This window comes from Spea bombifrons, chromosome 13 (assembly GCF_027358695.1).
Source record: "Spea bombifrons isolate aSpeBom1 chromosome 13, aSpeBom1.2.pri, whole genome shotgun sequence".
NCBI classification, from domain to species: Eukaryota; Metazoa; Chordata; class Amphibia; order Anura; family Pelobatidae; genus Spea; species Spea bombifrons.
In genome coordinates this window covers 17313542-17338343 of record NC_071099.1, presented here as the reverse complement: position 1 = coordinate 17338343, position 24802 = coordinate 17313542, and the positions used below count along the sequence as shown (strand labels likewise).

The following is a 24802-nucleotide window of genomic DNA, read 5'->3' as shown; positions in this document are numbered from 1 at the left end:
GACTCCACTGCCCCGTGGTTGGGTTCTTGGCTGTCTCCTTTGTATAATCTCCCGTTGTATCCATCCGATGGTCTATCTGGGATGAGGTCGATGACCTTGTGAGATTTACTGCTTGCTACCTGTTCAGATCTGGCACTGGTAGAACGATGTGAGATAGCAGTAAATCTGTTCTGTTGATGAGGACACGCGGTCCCTGCCGGTCACGCTACACGTGTTACCAGCTCTCCTAATCCTGGCCGAGCCACTGTGCAGTCAAACAGCAGAACACAGGACAGAACTTTAAAAAATGAATTCATTCCTCTGCCTCCGACGTATGAGACGTAGGCGACGAAAGAGTAATGGCTCCCCCAGGTAAAGCGATGTTCGGTAATAAATCATTCCGTGGAACTATAAGAATTGTTCCTAATAAAACGGTTTCCAAGAAGCGCAAGTTTTACAACTGGCAACAAAACAGTTCAGTACTTAGGAATCCGAATGTAAATGGCATAAGCGGAATAGTCACCTAAGTAATCCTGTGGGTTACTCAATGTTTACCAACGGGCATCGACACGGCTCCAAAGAGTACCTTATTGAGTAACATAAGACGCACACGTGTTTATTTATAATGGGGCAACGTTCTGATCTTTTGTTATTGGGATGGCTATAGTTCTATAAAATCCATTTGCCGATGGGGCCAGGACACTTGAAGATCCCACGTCTTTGGATAACTATAGACCTTGTGAGTCAAATATGGTCCTTCATGGTCCAAATGATCACTAGGGTATTATGTATAGTGCTAGAGGTCCCATCTCAAGAAAGATATAAGTATTCTGGAGAGGAAACAATGTGAGGCTAATGATGGTGCTCAGTTTACACTGATCAGGAAAGAATGAAAGGATCCCAATGTGTGCAGGTTGGAGAAAAAACAAAATATAGGATGTTATGCCCAAGAGAGGGGTAGATAACTGGCATAACTTTCCAGTAGAGGTGGTAGAAATGCCTGCAGTGAGGAAGCCTAAGCATGTATGGGGCAGGAATAAGGTTATCTTGTGCATACGACAAGACCGAGGACCATGTGTAGGATAAAACCTTCCAGCAGGTCGAAAAATGCCCATTATACGGCCGAAACACTACCTCTCTCCCAGTCAAATTCTGACATGAAATGACATGAAAATGCAGAAAAAAATGCAACTCAGTTTTTTGTGTAAGTATTAAAAAAGTTTTATTTAGCCGTCTAAATGACAATAGTGTTATTCATTTCCTGCAATAAATTCATGTCGCCTGTCTTTGTGGCTTGGGTCTGAATAATAGCACTAAACGCACACTCCCGACGCCCGCCGGTGCTTTTCACCCAGTGAGTCCCGCCGACAGTGTTCTCGGTGTACACGTGCGCACACGCATACACACCCCTGTAATTCCAGGTCAGTTCATTGGTTAGGACATATGTGCCGTTACTGCAGGAGGGGGATAAGCGCCCAGTTTATGAGCTTTGCTCTGTGTTCTGATGTTTGACTGCAAAGTGGCTCAGCCAGGATTAGCAAAGCCAGCCACGCGTGTATCGTGACCGGCAGGCGACGGATGTCCTCGGCTATGTAACAGGCAGCTCATCACGTGTCCCCCGTGGTGTTTATCCGTCCGGTTGTATCAGGAACACCACTGAGTAGACGTGTCAAGCGGGCAGCAAACTGCGTGTAAAGTGCAACACGCGTGTGTTCAGACGCCACGCACACGCCTGTGAAAAAACACTCATAATCATTCCAAACACAACAACCCATCCTGGGCACATCTCTAATCCCGCTTCCCCACGTGCTGAAAAGCTGGCACACAATGTGTGCCACTGAATGAGACCACGGCTCCATTGCTAATCTCTGGGTAAAGCGGGCAGGCAGCTTGCCAGGATGGGAGGGGGCATCAGCGTCCCTCGACACCGCACCGTGCCACGTGACCCAGGCCATCTCAGGATCCGACCGCTCATCCCCAGCCATAATAACAGTCAAGTTGCTCACAATTTACTCAATTAACCCTGTCTTTCCTACACTGCTTTGGGGGGGGGGTCTGATGATTTTTTTTTTTTATCAGACTCCGGGCGTTGCAATCAGCTGTGGTTCAGCGATGAGTGGGTTAAAGCCGGGGATGTTCTTCTTGGCGCTTATTTTCGGCTGTGCAGGAATGTAGGTCACTAGACTGCGGGTCTGTACATCCAGCTGGCACCGTCAGAAAGAGGGTCTTTATGCCCGGCACAGATGGAAAAACTAAAGGGGGTTTAAAATTAGGGGCTGGGGGGGGAGCAGCTGCCAGTTCATATTCCCCGTAGTGCTGATGGAGTGTACGTCATTATAAAGCACTTTTGAATGTTCGTACGGCTTCTATAATCCTCTAGGATACACAACCTCGCTTCTTAAGTCTTCTGATATAAAATATGCAAAATCTCATTAACCCAACTATTTATTATAACGCGTCATATACTCCATGCAGCATTTAATAAACGGACTAAATGGGTCTTTTTGTTGTGCATCGTGGTCTACAACCAACGGGCGGTTGTACTGGTGGTCCTGGTGATAGAGGGGGGCTATTAAAACATCCAGAAGGTATGCATTTCCGTGATGCTTTACTGGCATTTAAAGGGTTAGTGGGTCGACCCGCTTGGAGATGGAATTCGTAAAAGTGGCACTGGGGCATTTACAGGCTCTGCTCCCAGCCCAGTGGGTAAGAAACGGTTAAACGGCGCTCCAGTAGATCCGCCTGTTATTTAACAGCAGTGTTTTGGTTCTCGCACACATGTGAGCCGAGACGCGGCTTCCCAGCACGGTTCACAAGGCTGGGAGTCTAGGAGGAGTCACATGGCTCGTGCATGTGACCGCGTGAGACACTTCCCCGTCACACAGCGCTGCCTGCTGCAGAGACATGTGCGCGGGGAGGCGTCACGAGGAGGAGGAGGGTGACTGCCCAAAGTGACTTTGCAGGAAGTCCTTTCGTCACGTTGGGAGGGAATTTAAGCCGCGCCGATTGTTATGCACGGCACCGGCAATGTGGCTGCGGATCACGCTGCCCGATCGTCCGCATGATAGCGATTCAATAAATGTATCAGAGCCTTAACCGCTTCCCGACAGACTGACCTAGAAAACACGCTTCAAGGGTTAAAGCATCAGCTCCGTTGGTGAGCAATGTGACCTCGGGGCTGTAACGTGTTTACAGCGCTTCGAGTAAGCTGCAGCGTGATGCGGGCTGAATCAATCCGGGCCGTCCGACTAACACGTGAAGGGCGACATAGCAAACAGGAGCCCGGGGTGGGAACAAATTGCACATTATGGGTTTGTGGGAGGGTATGGAGTCTGGGCTGAAAGCCTCGAGGGCAGCACATGGCCACGAATCTCCACTTACGATGGAATAACGATAGCTGATAACAGCCAGAGATGCCTCCTGAGCCAACCAGCCCCCAGCGCAATGATATAGAATGGCGCTGCCAACATCACTGCGCCAGTCTGTGACACCGGTCAGGTTTAATGGACTGCTAACGAGACGCCACGACAGGCTCACACTGAAAGGGTTACTGCCGCGATAAAAAGAACGCTTATCTATGCATTCAATCCCTGTGCTGAATGAACCAGTGTGCAGGTCGGGAGTTGCTGGTCTTCTTCGCTATAGTTGGTACCTATGAAAGAATCTGGCCCCGAATACAATAAATACCCCGATGGTAAACAAGGAAGACCTTTTCCCCATTTTAAAAGAGCGGAGAAAGTTGTGCAGCGAGTCACCCGCCAGCGAGTTTCTTCCATCGTGTCTTCTAGGATATTTTCGCGTTATTAAACACGCCTATGTAGCGCCGCGCCTTGTGACAAACGCTCACGGTGTTTCTAATATGGGTCACACGGCGACCGCAACATTTCTAGTATATCGGAATTACCGGGTGAATCATCACAAAATAGTACATGATAGTCAGGATGATGTAATAATCAGCACTGCCCGAGCCGGTCCTGATAATCGGAATCGTACTCAATAACGTAGGTATTGGGTATTAGCGATCAGCAGCCTAAGGGTTTGTAGGGTCTAAAGATGCCCCTCCTGAGGGTTTGTAGGGTCGGAGGATGCCCCTCCTTTGGGTTTGTAGGGTCTAAGGATGCCCCTCCTGAGGGTTTGTAGGGTCTACGGATGCCCCTCCTGTGGGTTTGTAGGGTCGGAGGATGCCCCTCCTTAGGGTTTTGTAGGATCCAAGGATGCCCCTCTTTAGGGTTTTGTAGGGTCCAAGGATGCCCCTCCTGTGGGTTTGTAGGGTCTAAGGATGACCCTGCTGTGGGTTTGAAGGATGCCCCTCGTTAGGGTTTTGTAGGGTCTAAGGATGACCCTCCTGTGGGTCTGTAGGGTCTACGGATGCCCCTCCTGACAGGTAATGGCCCCATGATGGGTCCAAGAGACCAAGAAAGGAGCCCATTTGGCCGCAGAAGCCCCAATCTACCTAAAACACATATACAGCGGCTCGATGTACCGGATCTCAAACATCTAATGGATGTTAGAAGGAAACCCAAAGGTAGCCGGAGTTCATGTATAGAAAGTCACTCAGCTTCAGACGTGTAATTATATCTTACATGTTACACATATCTTAAAATTATAATCCACGGCAGTTCCTTCCGCCTCCCTTTTGCCCTTACTCATTTTACATCATCATGGAGGCCACTTGTGATCCACAAACCATAAGATATTTAAATAAAAGTATTTGTGATCCGCACCCCAACACTATGGGTTCTGTGGCCTGAAGACCACCTGAAGGTGGCTTATACACACACATTAGGGGTTCCCACCCCACCATCCACCTTACATCCCATCCAGGCCGCCCTGGGTGTTGATTTGGGGTTAGTACCCGAGATGGAGATCTGCCCCAGTTTTTGGGAGTTTAACCCCTTTGTGCTGTAGTAATAATTGTAAGCTTTGGTCATAATGCAGATGTTTCAGATCTTTGCAGATATTCCAGGGTTAAAGATCCCCAGACATTTGGGGCATCGCTGTAGGCCAGGGCAGATATCACAGGATAGGTCACCAGGTCACTCAGCGAGGAATCTGATGTCCATCGGCTGCATCCCTTGCCAGGTTGTCCCTGAAAGGAACGGGGCGGTCAGCGTTACAGAGCCCATCAGCACTGCTCTGGGTTTGCTTGCATTGAACGAGTGCCCATAAGCACCATTCCTTGGCATCCACTGGCACTAAGGGGCAATGCCCAACTAATGGCATAATAAACTAAACCCTAATATTAACGACTCATGTCCAAGGACACAATCGCTTTAGCTTGAATTGAGTAATCTGCAAGGAAACTAAACTGAACCCACAGCGTTCCCGAGCAGCGTACCCCTTACCCATCTAATTAACCCTGACTTGCAGACTGGGGTACCCCGGCAGCCAGGCAGACTCCCCCGACTGGAATACCCGGGCAGCCGGGCAGACTCCCCCGACTGGTATGCAGCCCCTCGTCTGGTGTACTCAAGCACACAGCTCCCCCCTCTACTTCCCTCCTCTCCGTGTAAAGTTATATGTACTGTGCTTCCCTTAGTCGCCATCTTGTGGTGGTTCCTCCTCCTGGGTCCTCCGTACACTGAACCCAGGGGGCCTCGGCCTCCTCCCCTCACCTCACTCGAGGCTGCAGGAGGATGCCGGGTCCGAGGAGGAGTTATGAGCATGAGATCCAGCGTGTGCCGCCCGAGGCCCGACGACCCCTCATCTGGGGAAGAGCCTCAGGAAAGCACGGGGCTTGTGGGCCGAACTAGGCCGCAGCCTGAGCGCTGGACTGGCGAGCGGGGGAAGTGCCAGGCTGGTCCAAGCGATCCCTGCGGCAAACTCGGAAGCGAAGCGGGGGCGCTGGCGGACAAAGGGGCTGGGGGAGCTGCCGGAGCAGCAGTCACCGGGGCCGGGGCGGCTACCACAGCGGCCACGGGGCAAGGCCAAGCCCCGGCCTCGAGTAGCACGTCCCCAGCTCCTCGCTGGAGACCGCCGCTGAGAGGGGGTGCCGGACCTGGGGCCTGTCTAAAGCAGATTGTCCTCCTGCAGCTGGACCTGATTGAGCAGCAACAGCAGCGGATTCAGGACCGAGAGCGCGAGATCGGGGAGCTCCGGGCTGAGAAGGACACGGTAAGGCACCGCCCGGCCGGGGATGGAGCGGGGAGCCCGCTGAGGAAATGGGGAAAGAACGGGGATTGGGCCTGTACGGTGGAGCAGTTGGATTGTAATGAAGTGATGGTGTACATTATGCAAAATCGGTTACTAAAGTAATCCGCGTGCGTCTAATGAACCGACTACACGAATAATAAAGTAATAAACCCGTTAAACTGAACCGGAGCCGCCCGAACAACACATGAAGATACCCCCGACGGAAAGCAGTCTTTTCCCGGCACGGTAAAGGGCTTATCCCGACCACCTGCACGCTATAGGGAAACGCATATATAGCGCTGTATAGATCCGTTATCACTAACGGCAACAACGGAAACTCCTGAAAGTGCGGACTGTCAGCAAATGATGTCATATTATTAAGCGTATTGTATTAATATTATTTACTGATTTATAAAGCGCCACCATATTCCGCAGCGCAGTACCATGTGGTTAGTATGTGATGCCGTGTGTGTATGGATAGTACATTGCATGAAACATGTATGTAGCCCGATTGGAAGCGCCGTCTCCCTTATGTCTCGTTTGTGTAGCGTCAAAGGGTCTATTAGCCAACTAGAAAACACCCTCTTATATTCACAGAATATATTATTTACTTTATATAACGCCATCGTATTCTGTAGCGCTGTACAATGTTATATTACTTAACCCTTCGCTTTATTGAACAGTTAGCCTCCTTCTATTCTAGTATGTGCTGATTGAATTCATATGTCGGCTTGATGAGATCAGGGCTCTCTCCTCCTAACGCACCGGTTAGTCTGACAGTTCTAGTTCTGTCGGACCCTTTGAATGTACGGACTGTAAGAAGCGCTACGGAGATTGTTGGCGCCATATAAATAAAAGACCACAATGTGTTAAGGTGCCGCCATGTGATTTATTTCTTTTTTTCTCTGTGGTTAAAACATGTCCTCTGTTAAAAATAGGTCTTATAACATGCTTGGTCTCACCCGTTCAGCTTGCGTGTTGGATGACTCATGTAAGAATAAATTGTGACAATCCAAGATAAGATGCCGTCTGTTAATGTATCCATGTATTGGAGATATATATATATATAGCGTGTGTATTGGATGTGTGTGTGTGTGTGTGTATATATATATATTAGTGTGTGTATTGGGTGGATGGGTCATGTCTGCTGGAGAACATGAAACAAAAACCATGGTAACAAATTAAGGTTTTTGGTGCCGGTAAATTGTTTGATACATTAAGCTAGTAGCAAAAAAAGGGTTAAAAAGTAACCAATAATCCATTTTCTGGCTTAATAGTTTATTCCGTCATTTCTGAAGTCCGTCTTGTGGGGTTAGTTTATAGAATGACTTCCCGTACGTTTGTCGGGTACAGCGGTCTGTATTTATTGGAATAATGTGTTTAACGATTCTAGGGACGAGCGTTGCTTCGGGAAGGTTTAATTGGTTTCCATGGCGATTGCAACACGGTTAGAGCCCCAGCCTCGGAAATTGCTCTCGATAAATACGCCCCATCTGGGGTTATCCGTGAAGAGCAATTCTGGTGCAAAGTGTTGATGTCACCGCGGCGACCGGAGGAATGTGCTTTTTAACCGGTCCCTACAGAACCGTTTCAGCTTCATGGTCTTTTGCGTCGCATTAAAAAAACACGCAAACGGCGACCCGCAGCTACCGCTCGCTCGCCCGCTATGGGGTTATTTTTTGTGGGTGCCGGACCTCTAGTCCTTGTGATTCACGTCTGTATTTTTCTTGCGAGACAGCACTGCTATGTTCGGAGTCTCGCAGCGAGACTGGGGGCGAGAACAGAGTGCAGTTTTTTTTTTTGAGAGGGAGAGAGAGAGGGATTCGTGGTAGAGAGTAAGTGAGAGAAAGGGAAGGAGTACGTGTGTGCACGAGAGGAGAAGACGAGCTATGGAGCGTGGATGTGTGATCGGGTGCTTGTGTGATCTGTCTCTCCAGCCCTCCATAGGAAGGACCCACGCAGGCTGAGGTAATGCCGCCTCCCTTTCCTACCCCCCCCTTTCTTATTGCTCCCCCCCCCACACTAACTGTCCTCCCCCTCTCCACCATGCACATTCATGAGAATCGCACAGGACCATCATCATGGAGTTGGAAGAAGGGGGGAGGTTTAAATGGGCTGCCATGGCAACAGAAAGGAGGGGGGGATACCATGGATTTAAGGTTTGGTGGAATAAGGGGTGGGGGTAGAGATTCTCCAGATTTGTATTTATTTATTTTGTGTGTGGCTGAGGATGTTGGGGTGTCCCGCAGAAGTATCAAAGGGGTATTTAGTGTCCGGCAGGGGGGGGTTTCTGTAGTCGTTAATTCCCCACTGTGCAGGATTAACCACCCCTTTCATGGCACTGCCATTAACTATTTTATCCCAAGAAGTTTGCAGAGCCTAGGGGTGCAGGCCTGTGGCAGGCAGAGAGTTAAACCTGTAGCGCACTGAATGTTTTCTAGCCCATTAAGGAATTAGGTAGAAGAGCAGCGTGTTCATTCCTCCGCATTGTGCGCTAATTCCGTGCTTTTATTCCCCTCCACCCCTGCCCCCTGTTTCATGGCTTCTCTTTGGCGCCCATTAGAGATGGTGGCCCCAGCGGGTCTCTTGGCTGCTACCGTGGCGTCTGTCTCACACACACTGATTTGGTGCAATGCAGGCTGAGTGTGGCTGTCTGCACCCTGCTTCCGCTCTCCCTCCCTCTCTCTCACTTTCCTTTTCTTCTTGCTTTCTCTCCCTCCTTCCTTTTTTTCTGCTTTCTGGTTTCCTCTGCTCTTCTGCACAAAGTATAGTGGTATAGAGCATCTCCGCTGTCCTCGTACCACCTTTGTTGTAATTAAGTGGAAAGCTCCCCAACACCGCTACACCCTCTAACCCTGGTCTGCATATAATCCAGGCCTAGCCCTATCATTATTAACTCACGGTCGCTGGGCATGCGCAGCGTGTGGCCCATAGGCAGCATAGGGCTTGAGAAATCCCTGCTACTAAATCGCAAGCACCCAACATACTCTACCCAAAAGTGTTGGCCAGGCCTGTCTTACTGTTGCGCTTCCCTTAGAAGAGACATATGGGGCCGCGCATGTTATGGTGAATTTTGTTTAAAATGTTTTATGTGTTAACAGTACATACATGTAACGCATTTAATTCCTTAATTACCCCCACCCCCCCATGACCATACCAACGTTCTCTCCAACCCCCAGCTCCTGGCCCGCATTGAGCGGATGGAAAGGCGCATGCAGCTGGTCAGAAAGGACAGCGAGAAAGACAAACAACGCACGTCCCAAAGCCGTGAGCCGGCGAGCGACATGCCGGAAGCGCCGCTCCCAGAGAGCGCTGGAGTTGGGGAGCTTCCCCCAGAGCACTCGCCTTGTCTAGGTGGCCACATCTCCAAGCCGTTCTCCTGTGGCCGCAACACAAAAGGAAACAAAAGGTTTGTGGGACCCCTCCTGGTGACTTCGTCCATAGAAACACCTTTTTTTACCGCTTATATACCAAGTTTATGCAAAGTGGACGCCAAACTTACTTGTTTTTTTTTTTAACCCCTTCTAGGAAATCTTCTTTCAGTAGCTCGGAGCACAGGACCTCGGTCAAGAGATTATCGTCGGACATTACAAAGCTTAAGGGCAAAGCATCCCGGACAGAGAAGGAAGATGCGGAGCCCGGGGGCTCTCTCTCCGAGTCTGCGTGCCAGCGGGAGCTGCGCAGCAAAGAGACCCCAGAGAAATCCAATTCTCCAGTGGACACTTCTCAAAGGCACTCTTGGGGGAGCTCTGTGACCCTTTCTCCGAAGGACAGCAACCCTCACCCTAGTGAAGCCGATTCCCTTCCCTACCTCTCCACCACGGACATGTATCTGTGCCGCTGGCACCAGCCTCCCCCCTCCCCACTGAGGGAACCTTCTCCTAAGAAAGAAGAGAGTGTGGCAAGTAAGAGACAAACCGCGGAGCTTTTTGTGGGGGCTAGTGCACTGGGGAGGAAATCTGCTATACCTTATACGTTACATAAATGAGCGACACTCGGGTTACACTCACGGTGCTGTGCCCTATGGCTTATGGATATTGTTGAAAGGAGAAATATCCCGCGACATGTTTGGATCCACCAGCGAGCTAACAGGCGAATGAATGAGAGAAAAGGGGCAGATATATGTTGGCTCTTGGTGAGGGGCAGATAAACTCCCTGCGAAGTCCAGGGAGGGGGCAGGTAATAGAAGTCTGTGGCAGGAGAACCTCAGAGCTCCCACCCAGGTGGACTTTAGGAAGGCTGAGGGTAAAAGGGGGTAGAGGGGAGGTTTTTAAAAGTTGGGTGCTGCCTTTGGTTAAGGCTATGATGGCGCCATACTTGCGCCCATCACTTGCCAACCGTGTCCTCACCGGTCTCGGTGAAATATTTCTTCCTTCTCACAGCGTCTACGCAAGAAGCATATATCCCGATTTATTCCAGGTTCGTATTTCCCGGAGAGTTGTGTCATATGGTGAGCGTTCTGCTAAAATGATTATTGGAGCATAACCGCGCACGAGAAATGTAGGCCACGCCGAGGACCCGCTATTAGCCACCCCGGGTATCGTAGCGTGCCCGGGCATCGTTCCTGCTGCTCTGACTTCATGCCGGCAGAAACGAGCTCTAGGAGCTGGCGTGAAAAGGGGCCGTTTGTCTCTTCAGCTGAGTTAGTTCACTATTGTGAAGCGAAATAATGGCCGCACGAATCGGTGGTAAACATGGATGTGGGGCGAGGACGGGGGGGTCTAAAGGCCCAAAACCAATCGTTATCAATCTGGAAGGATGAAAAACTGTCCTTATGCGCTAAGATAATGAATGAACCAATCGGGGTGCGCTGGGCAAGTGCATGCTGGCAAGCGGATTCTAAGCACAAGGAGCCAAGTGCAAATGGCTAATTAAGAATATGCTAAGTTTTAGGTAATATTTAGGTAATTTGTATTTATTGGGGGGTGGGGGGGCGCAGCCGGTCCTGGAGAATCAGAAAGTTGTGATTTCCCACCGGTATTATTGTAGGGCAGCTTTTCTGCCGAAGAAATACAGATTTTTCTTTTTTTTTCTCCCCGTTTTGCTGCTGAATAAACCCGCATTACCTGCTGTTTTACATCCGCTGAACAGCAGGAGCGCGGCGGTAAAATCAGCTGCATCGTCTTTTAACCCTTTGCTAAGTGACGCCGGTGCAAATGATGCCTCTAATCAGATCAACACATACGTTAGGCTGAGATAATTGCGTTAACCAAACGAGATTATGGAAAATGCACATTGCAGGGATGCGTCAAGTGCATCCCTAGTCTGTGTCGTGCATTTGATACATTGGTCCGTGTTTGACGGGGCAGTTTGATTGCCCCTTTTTTTTGCTGATGGCCCTTGTATGATGAATGCAGATGTTGCGGGGAGTAGAATTCTTTTTCCTCTCTTGCAGTCCCCTCGTGGAGAGAGCATCCGATCGAACCTCTCCAGGACCTGAGCTCTTCTGACATACCAGAGGTAAGAAAATTGTAGAACTGGAGTCGTAGAGGAACATGTCAAGAACATGGTATGTACACGGTCTGCAGAGCTGTTGTCTAGGGTGAGCAACCGGTCATTTAAACGGGGGGGGGGGGCATTAATGTAACTGAAAATCCTTGCTGCCCTGCACGATGCGTTCTTTCATCGAGCGTCCCTGGTTAACAGACAGTCGCCCTCCTCTTGCTCCGTTCCATTTGCTGTATAATATGTACGTGAGCCTATTCACTGACCCCCTTCATTATATACACTTACACCCCATTAAGGAAACCGGGGTGAATGCATAGTATTTGAGTAAATGTGTTAAAAAGCCGCGTGTTTTTTTTTTTAAGTGACATTTGAAAGGGACTGCAGTACGTTTAATATAAACGGTGCATAGAAATTAGCTGATAAATGTAATTATCCCGGCAGACTTACTCGTTTGACCTTTATACTGCCGCCAAATGGCATGCAATTTACTGAAGGTGGAAAAAACGCACAGAATTATAGGAGGAGAAAAAGCCAATGTTTTAAAAACGCTTACATTTTTAACTCCTAACCGTTCTCTTTTATAAAAGCTGCCTTTTTGGTATTGCTGTCCCTCGTTCATGCGTTTCGCTCTCTCCTCATCAGAACCTGGATGATGCGGTATTCGCGAAAAGGCATGCCAAGCTAGAACTGGATGAGAAGAGGAGGAAGAGGTGAGAGGTGTAAAGCTTGCCCCGGGGCATGCTTACTTTAAACCATCACTCGTGATCGGAAAGCGTGTCTGACTTTGCAGTTTGCATTAAATCCTTCCTTCGGTCTGCAGGTGGGACATACAGAGAATTCGGGAGCAAAGGATCTTACAGCGACTGCAGCTGAGGATGTACAAGAAAAAGGGCAGCCAGGAGAGCGAACCAGAAGTCTCCTCGTTCTTCCCAGAGATTGACGACGGTACGTCTGCGGAGACCCCAGCAACGCTGTGAAAACATTTCTCTGCATCTCTGTCTTTACTACGCGCCCCGGCGAGGTGGCTGACGGGCATGACCCGAGACAGACCCAAGGCTTGGCTGGCTGGACTATGTCCAAACCAGACCTGTCCACAACATGAGTATGGATGCTTGCAAAGACCAAAACACTAAATGATAGGAAGAATCTGGTCTGGTGGATACTCCTTCCATCACAAGCTGTGTCGAGACAGGGGTTTGTCTTCAGCCAACAGGGCTCACCCACCTATGGTGTGACCAGCGTTTAGAGAGGCGCGCTCTATTCACTAACCACATAAATCTACCAAAGCGTTCCACCTGCATTATTATTGCCGCTGTGCTAGAAACTCTCTCCCCTTTTTATGTTCTCCTTGATAACGTGTGCTCTTTTCTCCATAGTGGAATCTGTGATGATCACCCCCTACCTCCCTGTTGTGGCATTTGGACGCCCTCTGCCCAAAATAACCCAGCAGTAAGTATTTGACCCGCGGTCTGCAAACAAACTATAAGGGTCTTGTACTCTTTGCGTCATCTGTAATAAGAGCCACCGACCCTCCTGTCCACGCACTCCCCGCGTCTCATCCTCCTGCACCGTTTTCCTTTGTAGGAATTTTGAGCTCCCCTGGCTGGACGAGCGAAGCCGTTGCCGGCTTGAAGTGCAGAAGAAACAGACGCCGCATCGGACGCCTCGTAAATAGGCCTGAGGAGCCTCCAACTTGCGAAAACCCCCCCCTTTTTTATATAAAAGTTTATGCACTGCGAGTTAAAAACATGACCTGTGTTAAAGGGGTTAACGCTGCCCTTATCTATAGAGTTCTCTGTGCTGCATTGCAGACCCCGCCATCATTGTGTAGCTGTCGGTGACAAAAGTCGCCTCTTCGGTGCGAATGACAACAAACGGCAACCAAAGCCGCCGCGTTCTGGGCCAAGTTTACAAAGAGCGGTTCTGAAGCAACCAGCGACGATTTCCCAGTTTCATTAACCCATCGCGTTCTGATGGCTTTGTAACAAACAGAACAAGTTGCTTACATTGAAGATATTAAACATATTTTGTGTTATCCGTGAGCTCCTTTTTTTGTGCATCGGCCCCGCGGCTTAGGTGCCGTCTGGTTAATTCTGCCTAAAGATTCCCGCTATGTCCGTGTTATGCCTTAAAAAGAGAGAGTCCAAAATTCTCTATTATTACTTACCGATCCTGGTTGCTCTCCAAAGATCTCGTTTTCTCGTTCCCCCCCTACCCCACAGTCCTTTATTTGAATAATTGCCCTCTATAGCTGGCTATTGTTTCAGAGCCCCCGATAAGGCGTGCCCCTTGGTAATAAATGTCACTTTTCTGGAGGGTAAATCCCATGAAAGACGAGTAGAACGTCGCTTTTCTACCTCTAAGCCTGGGGGGGCGGGGGGCACTGATGGACGGGCCTGCAGCGCAATGTTTTTCCGTGAATTGGGGGTCTTTCCTCGCTCGCAGTGCGGATAAAAGTTTACATTGTCAGAGTTTCATGCCCACCTCTCGCAGTTGGCTTTTATTTTCCAACGTGTAAAATAATGTTCCAGTGTAAATATTTTAAATCCGGTAATGTCTACGGGGAGTTTGTTGTGACTTTTTTTTTTCCTTTTATTTTTTTTTGTTCTGTGTAAATAAAAGCTTGGGGACAATTTCACGTTGAAATTGCGTCTTTTGTAATGAAGTTCTAATAAAATCGCTAAATGTATTATATGCCGGGATTCAAAGATTTTGGGGGGCAGCAGTTTTTTTAATTTTAAGAATGAAAACTGTACATGATTGCGGGTAAACTTGCACCCTGTCCCTAATGCAAAATAAATTTACCCCGGAGCGGGGGTCTTTACTAAACCTGCAGTTTGCTGTTAAGTCGAAAAGGTCAGACCCCCGATAAGCATCTCCGGTGAGAGGGTCAGAGCTGGAGCTGCATAGGGTGAGTTTTCCCAAAATAACTATACGTTATGTAGGGCCATGTCTGCTCTACCTCCTCCCTGGGTTGGGATGCTTAAAGCTTGGTAAATCTGATTTTGTTCCGGTAAACCTTTTTTTAAGCATGGGGGTAAAGGGTTGCTTCATTCATAATGTTTACTGGGAACACATAAAGCAAAGGCAGACACTAGAGGGTTCTGGAGATGAGCGGTACACGCATTCTCTTCCTGGTCTGCGCATGGCACGCCGGGAGTTGTAGTCCATTCCGACCTCTCTCTATGCTGTTGCGAGGAGCACGTCGGGAGTTGTAGTTCCCCGGAAGCCCCGCGGATTCTTCGATATGGCGGACAGGAGGCGGCGGAGACGTGCTTCCCAGGACAGCGAGGAGGAGGAAGAGGAGTCTGGGAGTGAAAGCACCGGCTCCGTGGGTCAGCAAGGGCCAGCTGTCAGAACCGAGACTCGGGAGCCGGGACCTAAAAGAGGGGAAACCGAGAGAGAGAGCAAGGAGTCTGAGTGTGTGAGTAGAGGAACCGGCGAGCTGAGGAGGCCGGGCTGCGATCCGAGAGCTAAACGAGGGGGGAATAGAACCCACGTGGCTTAGAAAAGGGTACCGGGACGGGTCAACTGTGGAGAGATGCAGGGTTGTTAAACGAGCTAAATGCGGGGACAGGAAGAGGGTTAGAGAGGCCAAAGACTGGGTAAGGAGGAAATCAGGGCTAAGTGAGGGAAGCAGTGCATGTGGAGGAGTCTGATTGGGGTGGAGAGTTTTGGCCACAGAATGGACACGTTTTGGGGGCAGGGTATTGGCTGAATGGGTGCGCAGATTATGGCAGAAAGCTTGATAACTCTGGGGGCAGCGAAGGCCTGGATATGTTTCTGGAGCCTGGTTCTGCATGATGTGCCGGTTATATGGCTGGAGCCTGGGCGCACACCTTGGGGGCAGGGCATTGGCCGGAGACCTGGGTGCGCGCCTGGAGGGCAGGGCATTGGCCGGAGACCTGGGCGAGCGCCTGGAGGGCAGAGCATTCATTGGTTGGAGACCTGGGAGCGCGCCTGGAGTGCAGGGCATTCGTTGGCCGGAGACCTGGGAGCGCGCCTGGAGGGCAGGGCATTCATTGGCCGGAGACCTGGGCGCGCGCCTGGAGGGCAGGGCATTCATTGGCCGGAGACCTGGGCGCGCGCCTGGAGGGCAGGGCATTCATTGGCCGGAGACCTGGGAGCGCGCCTGGAGTGCAGGGCATTCATTGGCTGGAGACCTGGGAGCGTGCCTGGAGTGCAGGGCATTCGTTGGCTGGAGACCTGGGAGCGCGTCTGGAGTGCAGGGCATTCGTTGGCTGGAGACCTGGGAGCGCACCTGGAGGGCAGGGCATTCATTGGCTGGAGATCTGGGAGCGCGTCTGGAGTGCAGGGCATTCATTGGCTGGAGACCTGGGAGCGCGCCTGGAGGGCAGGGCATTGGCTGGAGCCTAAAATGTTTACCTGGTTTGAGGGACAGAGCAGTGCCAGAAATATGGGCGCCTGCCAGAAACATATGAGATTAAGAAGGAAGTCAAGGCGGAAGAGTGAATTTTAAGCTGTGTAGTAGTTTTTTTTTTTGTAGTTATTTTGTAGTCTGATATGACTCTTAAGTCTGATCCTGAAGGATTGTGAGCTCTACACTTGAAAACATTTTTTGTTGATTTATGGGGAGTAGAGAATGCAGAATGGTGGAGAATTGTACTGCGCGTGGACCTCGTGCATTAATATCCCATTGGGATACATTTAGGCATGGGTCGTATACAACTATAATAGTGGGAAAATCACCGCTTCTGCCATCCCAGCCGCAATCCCTTTTAATCTATTTCTTGCAAAGTAAGTGAAGAGCCAATCGTTTTACCCGAGTCGTGCACAACTTCTGCGGGCATTTTATGCGGTTAATCTAGAACCCGGATGTCCCTCGCTCGATCATATATTCTTCAACGGGCGTTGTGGAAGAAAGGCTCCCGATAGAGTTAAGGGCACTATTTCTGTATTTTTATGGAAGAAGTTGCAGGGCTTGCCTACTCTTTTTGGGAGAATGATGCGGGCCAGCAGGCGAGAATCTGTAATAGCGCTGTCCCTTGTAACCAGTGTCCACTCGCTGCTCTGATCTAAATGTACCCAACAATAGTGCGAGTGTAGCTCAATATGCCACTGGAGATACATGATGATGATGATGAGATACATGATGGATAAAGGGTTGGATATGCGTGGCCCGGCCAACGTGTCTCTCCTTACTAATCGTCTGTTCTTCTTTCTCAGGAAAGCGAGGATGGCATTGAAGGGGATGGTGAGTAGATAATGCGAAGCTTTTGGTGTCAGCGCTAGGAGTAAAGGCTGTGTATATATATATATATATATATATATATATATATATATATATATATATATATAAACAACAACACTCTCATACATACATATGCAGTTTTGGTGCAGAGGATTAAGTGTGTCCATTACCATGGCAACCTGCTGATTGAAATGTGCCGTCGGTTTCCCCAGGAAGACCTTTGTCTAGACGACAATCACACTTTATAAATAACTCCCATTTCCAGCTTCCATACGTTTTTTTTACAATGTACTTTTCTTTTGTCTTCCAGCTGTTTTGTCGGACTATGAGAGCGCCGAGGAGTCGGAGGTGAGTAAAATTACTTTATGTCCTGTTTGGAAGTTCTGTATGGTGCCTGCCATCGGATATGTGCCAGGCCCTTTTTAAAAGGTGTTTAAGGTCTTATTATATTATGTTCGTGAGTTATGTTATAATGCAGACGCTTTATTGTAGGAGGAGGCTCATTACAGTGAAGAGGAGCCTCTAAAGACTACATTGAAGCAAGAAAATAACACTACAGAGAGTCCGGCTCCGAAAGACGAGAAACCTAAAGCGAAGGAAGCAGTCACCGGGGAACGCCAGAGCGGAGATGGACAGGTATCCAAACCATGAATCCTCTGTAATGTTCACGTGTACTAACGCTACAGTCACTAATGCATGTAATAGACCCTTTTTCTACTTGACTTACATTAGAACTGGTATAAAAAACAAAGGCAGCAGGTTGCAATTGCTAGTATGTAGAATAAACAGAAAAGGGTAAATTGCAGGTTCCCGGCCTCGTCTAGTAGGGCAATCAAAGTAATGTTTCTGTTTCGCAGGAGAGCACAGAGCCAGATGAGAACAAAACCCCCACAAATTCTCAGAAGAAGCTGGATGATGATGAGGACCGGAAGAATCCAGCCTACATCCCTCGGAAGGGGCTTTTCTTTGAACATGACCTCCGTGGGCAAACTCACGATGAAGAAGTCAGGTGAGGCTTGTGTATTTATTTTAGAATTGTCTGCCACATTGCTGGTCCCGCTCGGGGGCACACATTTCTCGGGGAGTCTTGTCTACGGACATTCGGCTAAGTAGCTTCATTGGTCGTTTGATTCCCGTACTGGATGCTACTAAAGTTCTTCTCATGGTTTCAGTAAGCAAATGAAATGTTCTGCGCTCAGCCTACCCAAAGACGTCTGACTTTAGCGTCGGGCTCTGTTAACCAGATTCTAACCTCTTTATATTTTAAAAATGACAAAGGGGTTTATGTATGTGTTTTTTATTCGTTGGCAGACCAAAGGGTCGGCACCCTCGAAAACTGTGGAAAGATGAGGGGAGATGGGAGCATGACCGATTCCACGAGGATGAGCAAGCCCCCAAGTCCCGAGAAGAACTCATTGCTTTGTACGGTTACGACATTAGATCCTGCAGAAACCCGGAGGACATCCGGCCCCGGCGGCCACGAAAGCCAAGGTGGGTCAGCTGTTCGTATAACATCATTGTATGTTTGCCTATCAATCCCTATAGCTGGGTATACGCAGCTGTGATGCACACTCCTGTCTATAGTACATATTTCTGAAAGCAAACATTGGAAAGCTAGCAAACAATAATTTATAAACAAGTGTGTTCTCCGGGGGAACACCTATAGTTTAAAGCGCTTATCTGGCATTTACTGTAAGAATCCCCTATTTGCAGGTTTAACAGCCCCCCCAGGAGAGAGGAGCCAGAAGAAAAAGCCAACAGACACTCAAACCGCTACCAGGACCCTAATTCTAACCCTTCACCGCGGTCTTACAACAGCCGAGGAGCTCCTATTTCTGGCAAAGCTCCCAACCCAAGAACCTACTCCAGACCAGGCGGGTACAAGGAGAGTCGTGCGGGCAATCAGGCCGAAGAGGATGCCGCTCCTCCGTCCTCCTCGGAACGCAGACAGGACTATGGCGGTTACAGAGGTAGAAGTATAGAGCATGTCCCATCGCAGCCGAGGGAGGCGTCTCCGGAAGCGCCGTCGCTTAATAAATCTGAGCCGGCGGTAGAGAAAGAAGTAGCGGAACCATCGCCGCCGCCTCCAGACCGACCCGTGGAGAAAAAGTCCTATTCCAGGGCCAGAAGAAGTCGAATTAAAGGAGGGGAATCGGCAAAGAGTATTGACGAAGCAACTCCTCCAGAACTGCCCCCTCCTCCCCCGGCGCCACCTGTAATGGCTCCAGATCTCTCGCTCACGCAGCCTGCTTTGAAACCTGGCGGCTGGGAACAGCCTGTAGATGGAGGAGTGACTGGACTGGAGCAGGATATGTCGCAGGTCAATCTTTCAGACCAGAACTGGAGCCAGGGGCAGCCTCCTTATATCTCATCCCGGGGTAAGTGTACTCGTTCCAACTCTGAATCCTAACTAAAAGGTTAAAGAACTAATATGGCGTCCACCAATGGACACCATGAAGGTACACTTAGGTAGATAATATATATAAAAACATATTTTTGGCAGTTTCCCCCTGAAAGTAAGACAAGATTAGAAGTACACGCTATGTACCAACCTGAGTAATGATGGCCACATTCCCCCAAAATGTTTTCATCGTCAGTAACTTCTAGTACACTTTTGCTAACCTCAGCGGTGTTGCTTGTACTCTAGGTGTCCCCAATCACATTCACATGGGAGGAGGCCCGCCACAGTACAGTCGCATGGAAGGCATGGTGAGTAAAGGGTGGCAATGGGAGCGGAATCAGAACGTGGCGACCAGCTTAATGAGGGCTTACGAGCTTGAGACTTTTGTGTATGTACCAATAATTGGGTGAATTTCCTCTGAATATTGAAATTTAGAGCATGTCTTGGTCTAAAAATCGACACCAGTCGTCCTGTTGCACCATAACGGCAGAGGGGTTTGAGATGTTATAACATCTTTTTGGAAGCCTGAAATAAACATTTGTACAAATGTGAAGAATTGTGATATATTATGCACTCCGATGCTGTTGTGTGTCGTCCTCGATATGTAAACTATTATGTGATCCTTTCCAGGAAGGCATGCACACGCCTGTGCTCTTAGTAATACGTTTAAAGTGTAAAACTGCATAGACACGCGTATGAAATGTATTCTTCATCAGATCGTGCAGCTCTGTTCTACTTGCATGGCATGTGGCTTTAAGGAATGATTTGTGTGTTCACGTTCTCCTGTCCCTTCTGGTATACAGGCGGTGCAGAGCGGACGTGTTAAAAGATATTCTTCTCAGCGTCAAAGGCCTGTTCAAGATCCAGCGGCCATTCACATTGGCCTCATGGAAGGACATTACTATGACCCAAGTAAGTGCCGGGGCTAATACTACTTCATGCAGGATACGATAGAGACAAATTCTATATCTCTTACGGAATGGATACAAGGTTACAATGCAAAAGGAATCGGGAGCAGAGAGAGGGACATGCGCACGCTACTTTATAGATACCGGTCACACCTGGCTATATGGCGGTGTGCGCGCCACCATCTGCAATTGGGACGGAGACCGTAGTTTAGAAGTAAACTCAAAGGGTTACGTTTACTGTGAGAAAGCATTAGTTCATCGAGACGTGCAGTGATTGAAGTTTGGTGTAGAAACGGAGTCCTCTTTTTATAGCACAAGTAAGGTATGTGATTTTTATAGCATATAGAATCGGCAGAAAGCTCTCTTCTCTACCTTTTTTCTTTTTAATTCAGTGTCTAGGCTTCTATATTTCACCGCTTTTTGAATGTTTGTTCTTTGTTTCAGTTCAGTACCAGGGACCAATATACGCTCACGGTGACAGTCCATCGTCCATGCCTCCGCAGGGTATGATCGTGCAGCCGGAAATGCACCTGCCTCACCCAGGTACCGGTCTCAACTTCCCGTGTATCCTTCCATATGGCGCTGGGGTGAAGCTCTTTTTATGATCTTGGTAGTGAGTTTCTGAATTGTTGATTATTAATATCATTGGGATGTAAACCGTATTTTGTTTGTATTTCAGGCATGCATCCACACCAGACGCCGGCTCCCATGACCACCCCTAACCTTTACCCATCTCCTGTTTCCCTGCCGCCTAATCAGCCTCCTCCCCAGCAGCTTCTGCCTCCGCCATACTTCACTGCTCCTCCTGGCGTGATGAATTTTGGCAATCCGGGCTACCCTTACCCCCCTGGTGCTCTGCCCCCTCCGCCACCAGCTCATCTATACCCCAATGCACAGGTAAGAAAGTCATGTTTGGCTGCATAGTCATTGGCGGTATTACTAGATCAATACGGACAAACTGAAATTCCGTGAAGCAGAGAACCCCTTTTTAGGAGGAATAGTCCCATCTGTGGTATATTACGTCGGTTATCCCTCTCTAAATGCCGTTTGTCAGCCCTAAATCAGTTTTTCTGGACATTTAATTTTAACTTGACAGCAGAGATTGAAAGATTGTTTGTGTGATTAAATATTCAACAAAAAAATACAATTGCGCATGTGATCAACATACTAAGGCATGCGGTTTGTTTAAAGTCCAACTTTACATATGAAGCTATCGATAAGGTCTGAAGTCTCGTGAAGTGTGACGCTCAGACATGCTAGTGAACGGGGGGGGGGTCAAAAAAGGTATTAAAATGTATTTAACTATTTTATTGCATGTGGTGTACCAAGAATGAGTGTGAACCGGCTTCTAATGTTTTGTTACGGTAACAGGCGCAGTCCCAGGTGTATGGAGGAGTGACGTATTATAACCCCGTTCAGCAGCAAGTTCAGCCGAAGCCTTCGCCTCCCCGGCGCACCTCGCAACCGGTCACTATAAAGCCACCTCCGCCAGAGGTAAGGAGAGAGGAGTACAATTCCTAGACAGCGGTGAATACGATTATCAAGGTGAGGAAGGACTCTAGTTCTAGAATTTCACAAGAATTTCCTCCCATGACATTTACCTTCAATCTGCTTAACGTGTCCTTTTTCTGTTAGATCGCTAGCAGCGGAATTGTGCCAAAAAATATATTTCTGTAAAAAAAAAAAAAAAAAAAATTAGAGCCTACACGGTGACCATAATAACCATGTATAGGGGGCTGGTCTTTTGCCCCCTTTCGTTTGTTTTTATTTGGGTACGGGATGATAAAAAACACTTAATGTGGGTTAGAGAGAAGTAAAAAGCTGGATGGAGGAGAGGCAAAGAAACCATGTGTATAAAATTCTAGAATCATTATTCATTCATACACAATTTCATATGCATGCAGTAACAATAACATTCATACACTCATACTGATTTTTTTTCCCCTGTATTCCTCTTCCAGGAGAACAGACACGTGAAAGAGAAAGTCATCTCCTAGATCACAGACTTTCCAGTCACCGGACTGAAAAAATAAATATTCTCTTCACTCCCCATCCTTCGTGACCCCCTTCCTCTCCGTCTAGACCACGCAAAACTCTCTCTCTAGTCCGTGTTCAGACCAATCAAACGCGTTTCTTCCCGGAGGGCGCTCTGACCCGAGGGTGTTGACACAGCCCAAGGCCGCCATGTTTAATGCTGGGGAAACATTAAAACACAGCATTATTTTCCTGGGACCCAGGATGGACAGTGTGAGAGACTACAGTTTGGGTTAACCCTTTTATGGGTGGAGTGGCCTTGTTACCGCAAGTGTTAACCCTTTAGCAACTAGAATTGCCTGTAACTCGTTGCGCTGCACGTTGCATTACTTTGTGTTGCAAGCCTGTCTAGGTGAGAAAGGGTTTGTGTCATTTAGTCTCGTTTCAATTTTGTTGACCTAAACACACTGTGATGGCTTTATTTTTAATTTTTTTTTTTTTATATATATTTTGTTCTGTGTGCGTGGGTTTTGTTTCTTAAAAATATGTATTTTTGTGAACGGCGATAGTGTTAATAAAATTTCAGTGAGATTTTCTTCAGCACCCTTTAAAAAAAAAAAAATTACGTTTAAAATGAGTCAATTCTCTAGCTTATTGCTAGAAAATTAGGTTTTAATAGATTGTTCACGCTGGCATTTAATCTTCCTGTTTTGATGTGAAGCTATCTAAAACAAGTCGTTATATTTAATAAATGAGTGTTTGACCCTTACAGGCACCCAGAAAATTTGTGACCTTTTAAGCCATCTCATGGCCCAACACGGAGGTAGGCTTTTACCCTAAATGCCTCTGTTTTGTAGCAGTTACCGTGGTGCTTAGTATGGCATAAAACCCCTTTTGACCCTCTTAGGACATATCTGTACGTCGTCCTGAACATGTCTAGTTTACAAGTCCCTGCCACATCTGGATCCCTCTTGGGGATATACATGATGGACATTTATCAGCGTCGCTGGTCTTGGCTATGGACTTTTGGCTAAATGCCATCAATGGTCTTTTGATTTCATCAAACCTTGTCATAGACGCCACTTGAGTTATTCTCATCGCTTTAGCAAGCAAACTGAATTCTTCACAACTATTTTCCAGCATTACTGACAACTGGTACACACAATTCTACCGGTACAGACCTCTGCCACTTCATTTCCTCAAAATCCTCACTTATTCAAAACACTTAAAATATAGGGCTTGGCATGCTGGGCACTCTATGGGCAAAACCCCCTTCACGCAAGACTAAATAAAATTAGTTGGATTTTATGTAGGGGAGTGCACTCATCATATCCATAGTGTGGGTGGCCCAATGTATTTTAACCCATTAAAATACACACTTATTCAAGCCTTATGTAGATTCATGCCAAGTGTGCCACCATTGTTTAAGAAAACCGTTATTTCAGAAATGTTTGGCGTGCCTTGGCATCGGGCATGTCTTGCAGTATCTGTTTTGTGCAAACGCATTGTTCTGCTATTGAGTTATAATATAAAATATTGTCTGTGTTGAATAAGAATCTGGCTGAATAAGAAGCCAACCTCGTCTATTAAGCTGAAAAGTTTCTGGAGTTTGAAAAATATCTTTAGGAGGCAGCTAATGAGATCATATTTTCCCCTGAAAGCTAGATATAACTTACCAGTCCAAACCATGTAACAGCATGAGTAACAATTGTCCCAAACCCCCAGAATGTCTTGCGCTGTGCTATACATTATACAGTATTCTGTGTGCATTGCAGATTCAGGGGGGCTAAGAAGTCTCCATGAGACAGAATCTCTACTGTAGGTTTCAGGGTCTCCATTCTGAAATTCTGGGCTCGGAAATCTATAAAGCAGAATTTCTACCTGCCTCTTTCAGCAAAATTCCTTTATTCAACGGAAAAACTCAAATACTTGATGCTGTCTTGTTGGAAGAACTTTGGATTTGGAACCTCTAAAGTGGATTTATCCTCCTTCCACAAGAGAAATATTCCCAGTAGGATCTGGAGCTCTTATTAGACCACTTCTCCGGTTCTCTGGGTCAACACCCGAATCCTCCTGCCCATTTATCCTTTAAGTGGGGGTGTTTCCTGTGATGTCAGCGGGAACGCCTCTTGACATCGGCAGGAACGCCCCCAACGTCAACAGGCCAGCCCACCGGCATCAGCGGTACCGCCCTCTGATGTCAGTGGGCAGTCCTGGCCTAGACCCGCCAGGGTAGGCTCTTGGTAGCCGGAGCTCAGAAGTTCCCAGGAATGGCAGTGTCTTCCAGGCATCCGCCATTGTTAATCTGTGGATGGCGGTAGAGGACTGCATTGGGAAAGTTGCGGGCGCGGGCGGTCTTGCTGGAGTTGCGGGCCGGAGCGGGCGGTCAGGCACTGTACCTGCATTCTCGCTGCTCCCTTACAGTGTCTCCTCTCTTGCTCCGCCCGGGAACAAAATGGAGTCACATGATGTGACATCGCTTCACGTGACTCCGCCTTGTTCCTGGGTGGAGCAAGAGAAGAGATGCTGTGAGGGAACAACTCGAGGGCAGCCTTGCGGGACTGCGCGGGAACTCTGCAGTTCAGGTAAGGAGGTTGGGCTTAATTGGCCACAAATGGAGCGGTTGGGATTGGTCAAAAAACCAGCGAGCGCGGGAATAAAAAAGCAGATCCCGCGCAGGGCTCTAGATGGCGGCCTATGTGCTTGATTTTATATACTAGTTAGCAATGGGTCTGGCTGAAACACCTA

At 48.3% G+C, this 24802-nt stretch overlaps 2 protein-coding genes and 1 long non-coding RNA gene across 4 annotated transcripts; all 3 read left to right on the top strand.

The window, feature by feature from the left end:
* Positions 1 to 5521: 5521 nt before the first annotated feature.
* On the top strand, positions 5522 to 13601 carry MSL1 (MSL complex subunit 1). Its single transcript, XM_053453654.1, has 8 exons — positions 5522 to 6093; positions 9291 to 9520; positions 9640 to 10016; positions 11507 to 11571; positions 12202 to 12269; positions 12380 to 12504; positions 12936 to 13008; positions 13144 to 13601. Exons 1-8 carry the CDS (start codon positions 5638 to 5640, stop codon positions 13232 to 13234), a joined length of 1485 nt encoding a protein of 494 aa, XP_053309629.1. The 5' UTR covers positions 5522 to 5637; the 3' UTR covers positions 13235 to 13601.
* Positions 13602 to 14789: 1188 nt separating this feature from the next.
* On the top strand, positions 14790 to 22158 carry CASC3 (CASC3 exon junction complex subunit). Of its 2 annotated transcripts, none has more exons than XM_053453649.1 (13): positions 14790 to 14983; positions 16747 to 16774; positions 17082 to 17119; positions 17264 to 17407; positions 17629 to 17780; positions 18083 to 18262; positions 18485 to 19149; positions 19419 to 19480; positions 19976 to 20084; positions 20525 to 20623; positions 20760 to 20977; positions 21452 to 21625; positions 22042 to 22158. In XM_053453649.1, the coding sequence occupies exons 1-12, from the start codon at positions 14807 to 14809 to the stop codon at positions 21599 to 21601; spliced, it is 2022 nt and encodes a 673-aa protein (XP_053309624.1). In that variant the 5' UTR covers positions 14790 to 14806; the 3' UTR covers positions 21602 to 21625; positions 22042 to 22158. The 2 variants fall into 2 exon arrangements, with proteins under 2 accessions (XP_053309624.1, XP_053309623.1); XM_053453648.1 differs by having other exon boundaries at positions 21452 to 21574; positions 22042 to 22155.
* Positions 22159 to 22175: 17 nt separating this feature from the next.
* On the top strand, positions 22176 to 22649 carry LOC128471685 (uncharacterized). The gene is made up of 2 exons (XR_008346120.1): positions 22176 to 22266; positions 22297 to 22649. It is a non-coding gene; the product is annotated as an uncharacterized LOC128471685 (long non-coding RNA).
* The last annotated feature ends 2153 nt before the right edge of the window (positions 22650 to 24802 follow it).

Excerpts from the sequence above, each read along its gene's own strand:
- MSL1 (XM_053453654.1), top strand. The coding sequence starts at position 5,638 with ATGAGCATGAGATCCAGCGTGTGCCGCCCGAGGCCCGACGACCCCTCA. Across the intron at positions 9,521-9,639 it reads AACACAAAAGGAAACAAAAG|GAAATCTTCTTTCAGTAGCT; the intron begins GTTTGTGGGACC and ends AACCCCTTCTAG. Across the intron at positions 12,270-12,379 it reads GATGAGAAGAGGAGGAAGAG|GTGGGACATACAGAGAATTC; the intron begins GTGAGAGGTGTA and ends TTCGGTCTGCAG.
- CASC3 (XM_053453648.1), top strand. The coding sequence starts at position 14,807 with ATGGCGGACAGGAGGCGGCGGAGACGTGCTTCCCAGGACAGCGAGGAG. Across the intron at positions 16,775-17,081 it reads GGATGGCATTGAAGGGGATG|CTGTTTTGTCGGACTATGAG; the intron begins GTGAGTAGATAA and ends TTTGTCTTCCAG. Across the intron at positions 21,575-22,041 it reads TAAAGCCACCTCCGCCAGAG|GAGAACAGACACGTGAAAGA; the intron begins GTAAGGAGAGAG and ends TTCCTCTTCCAG.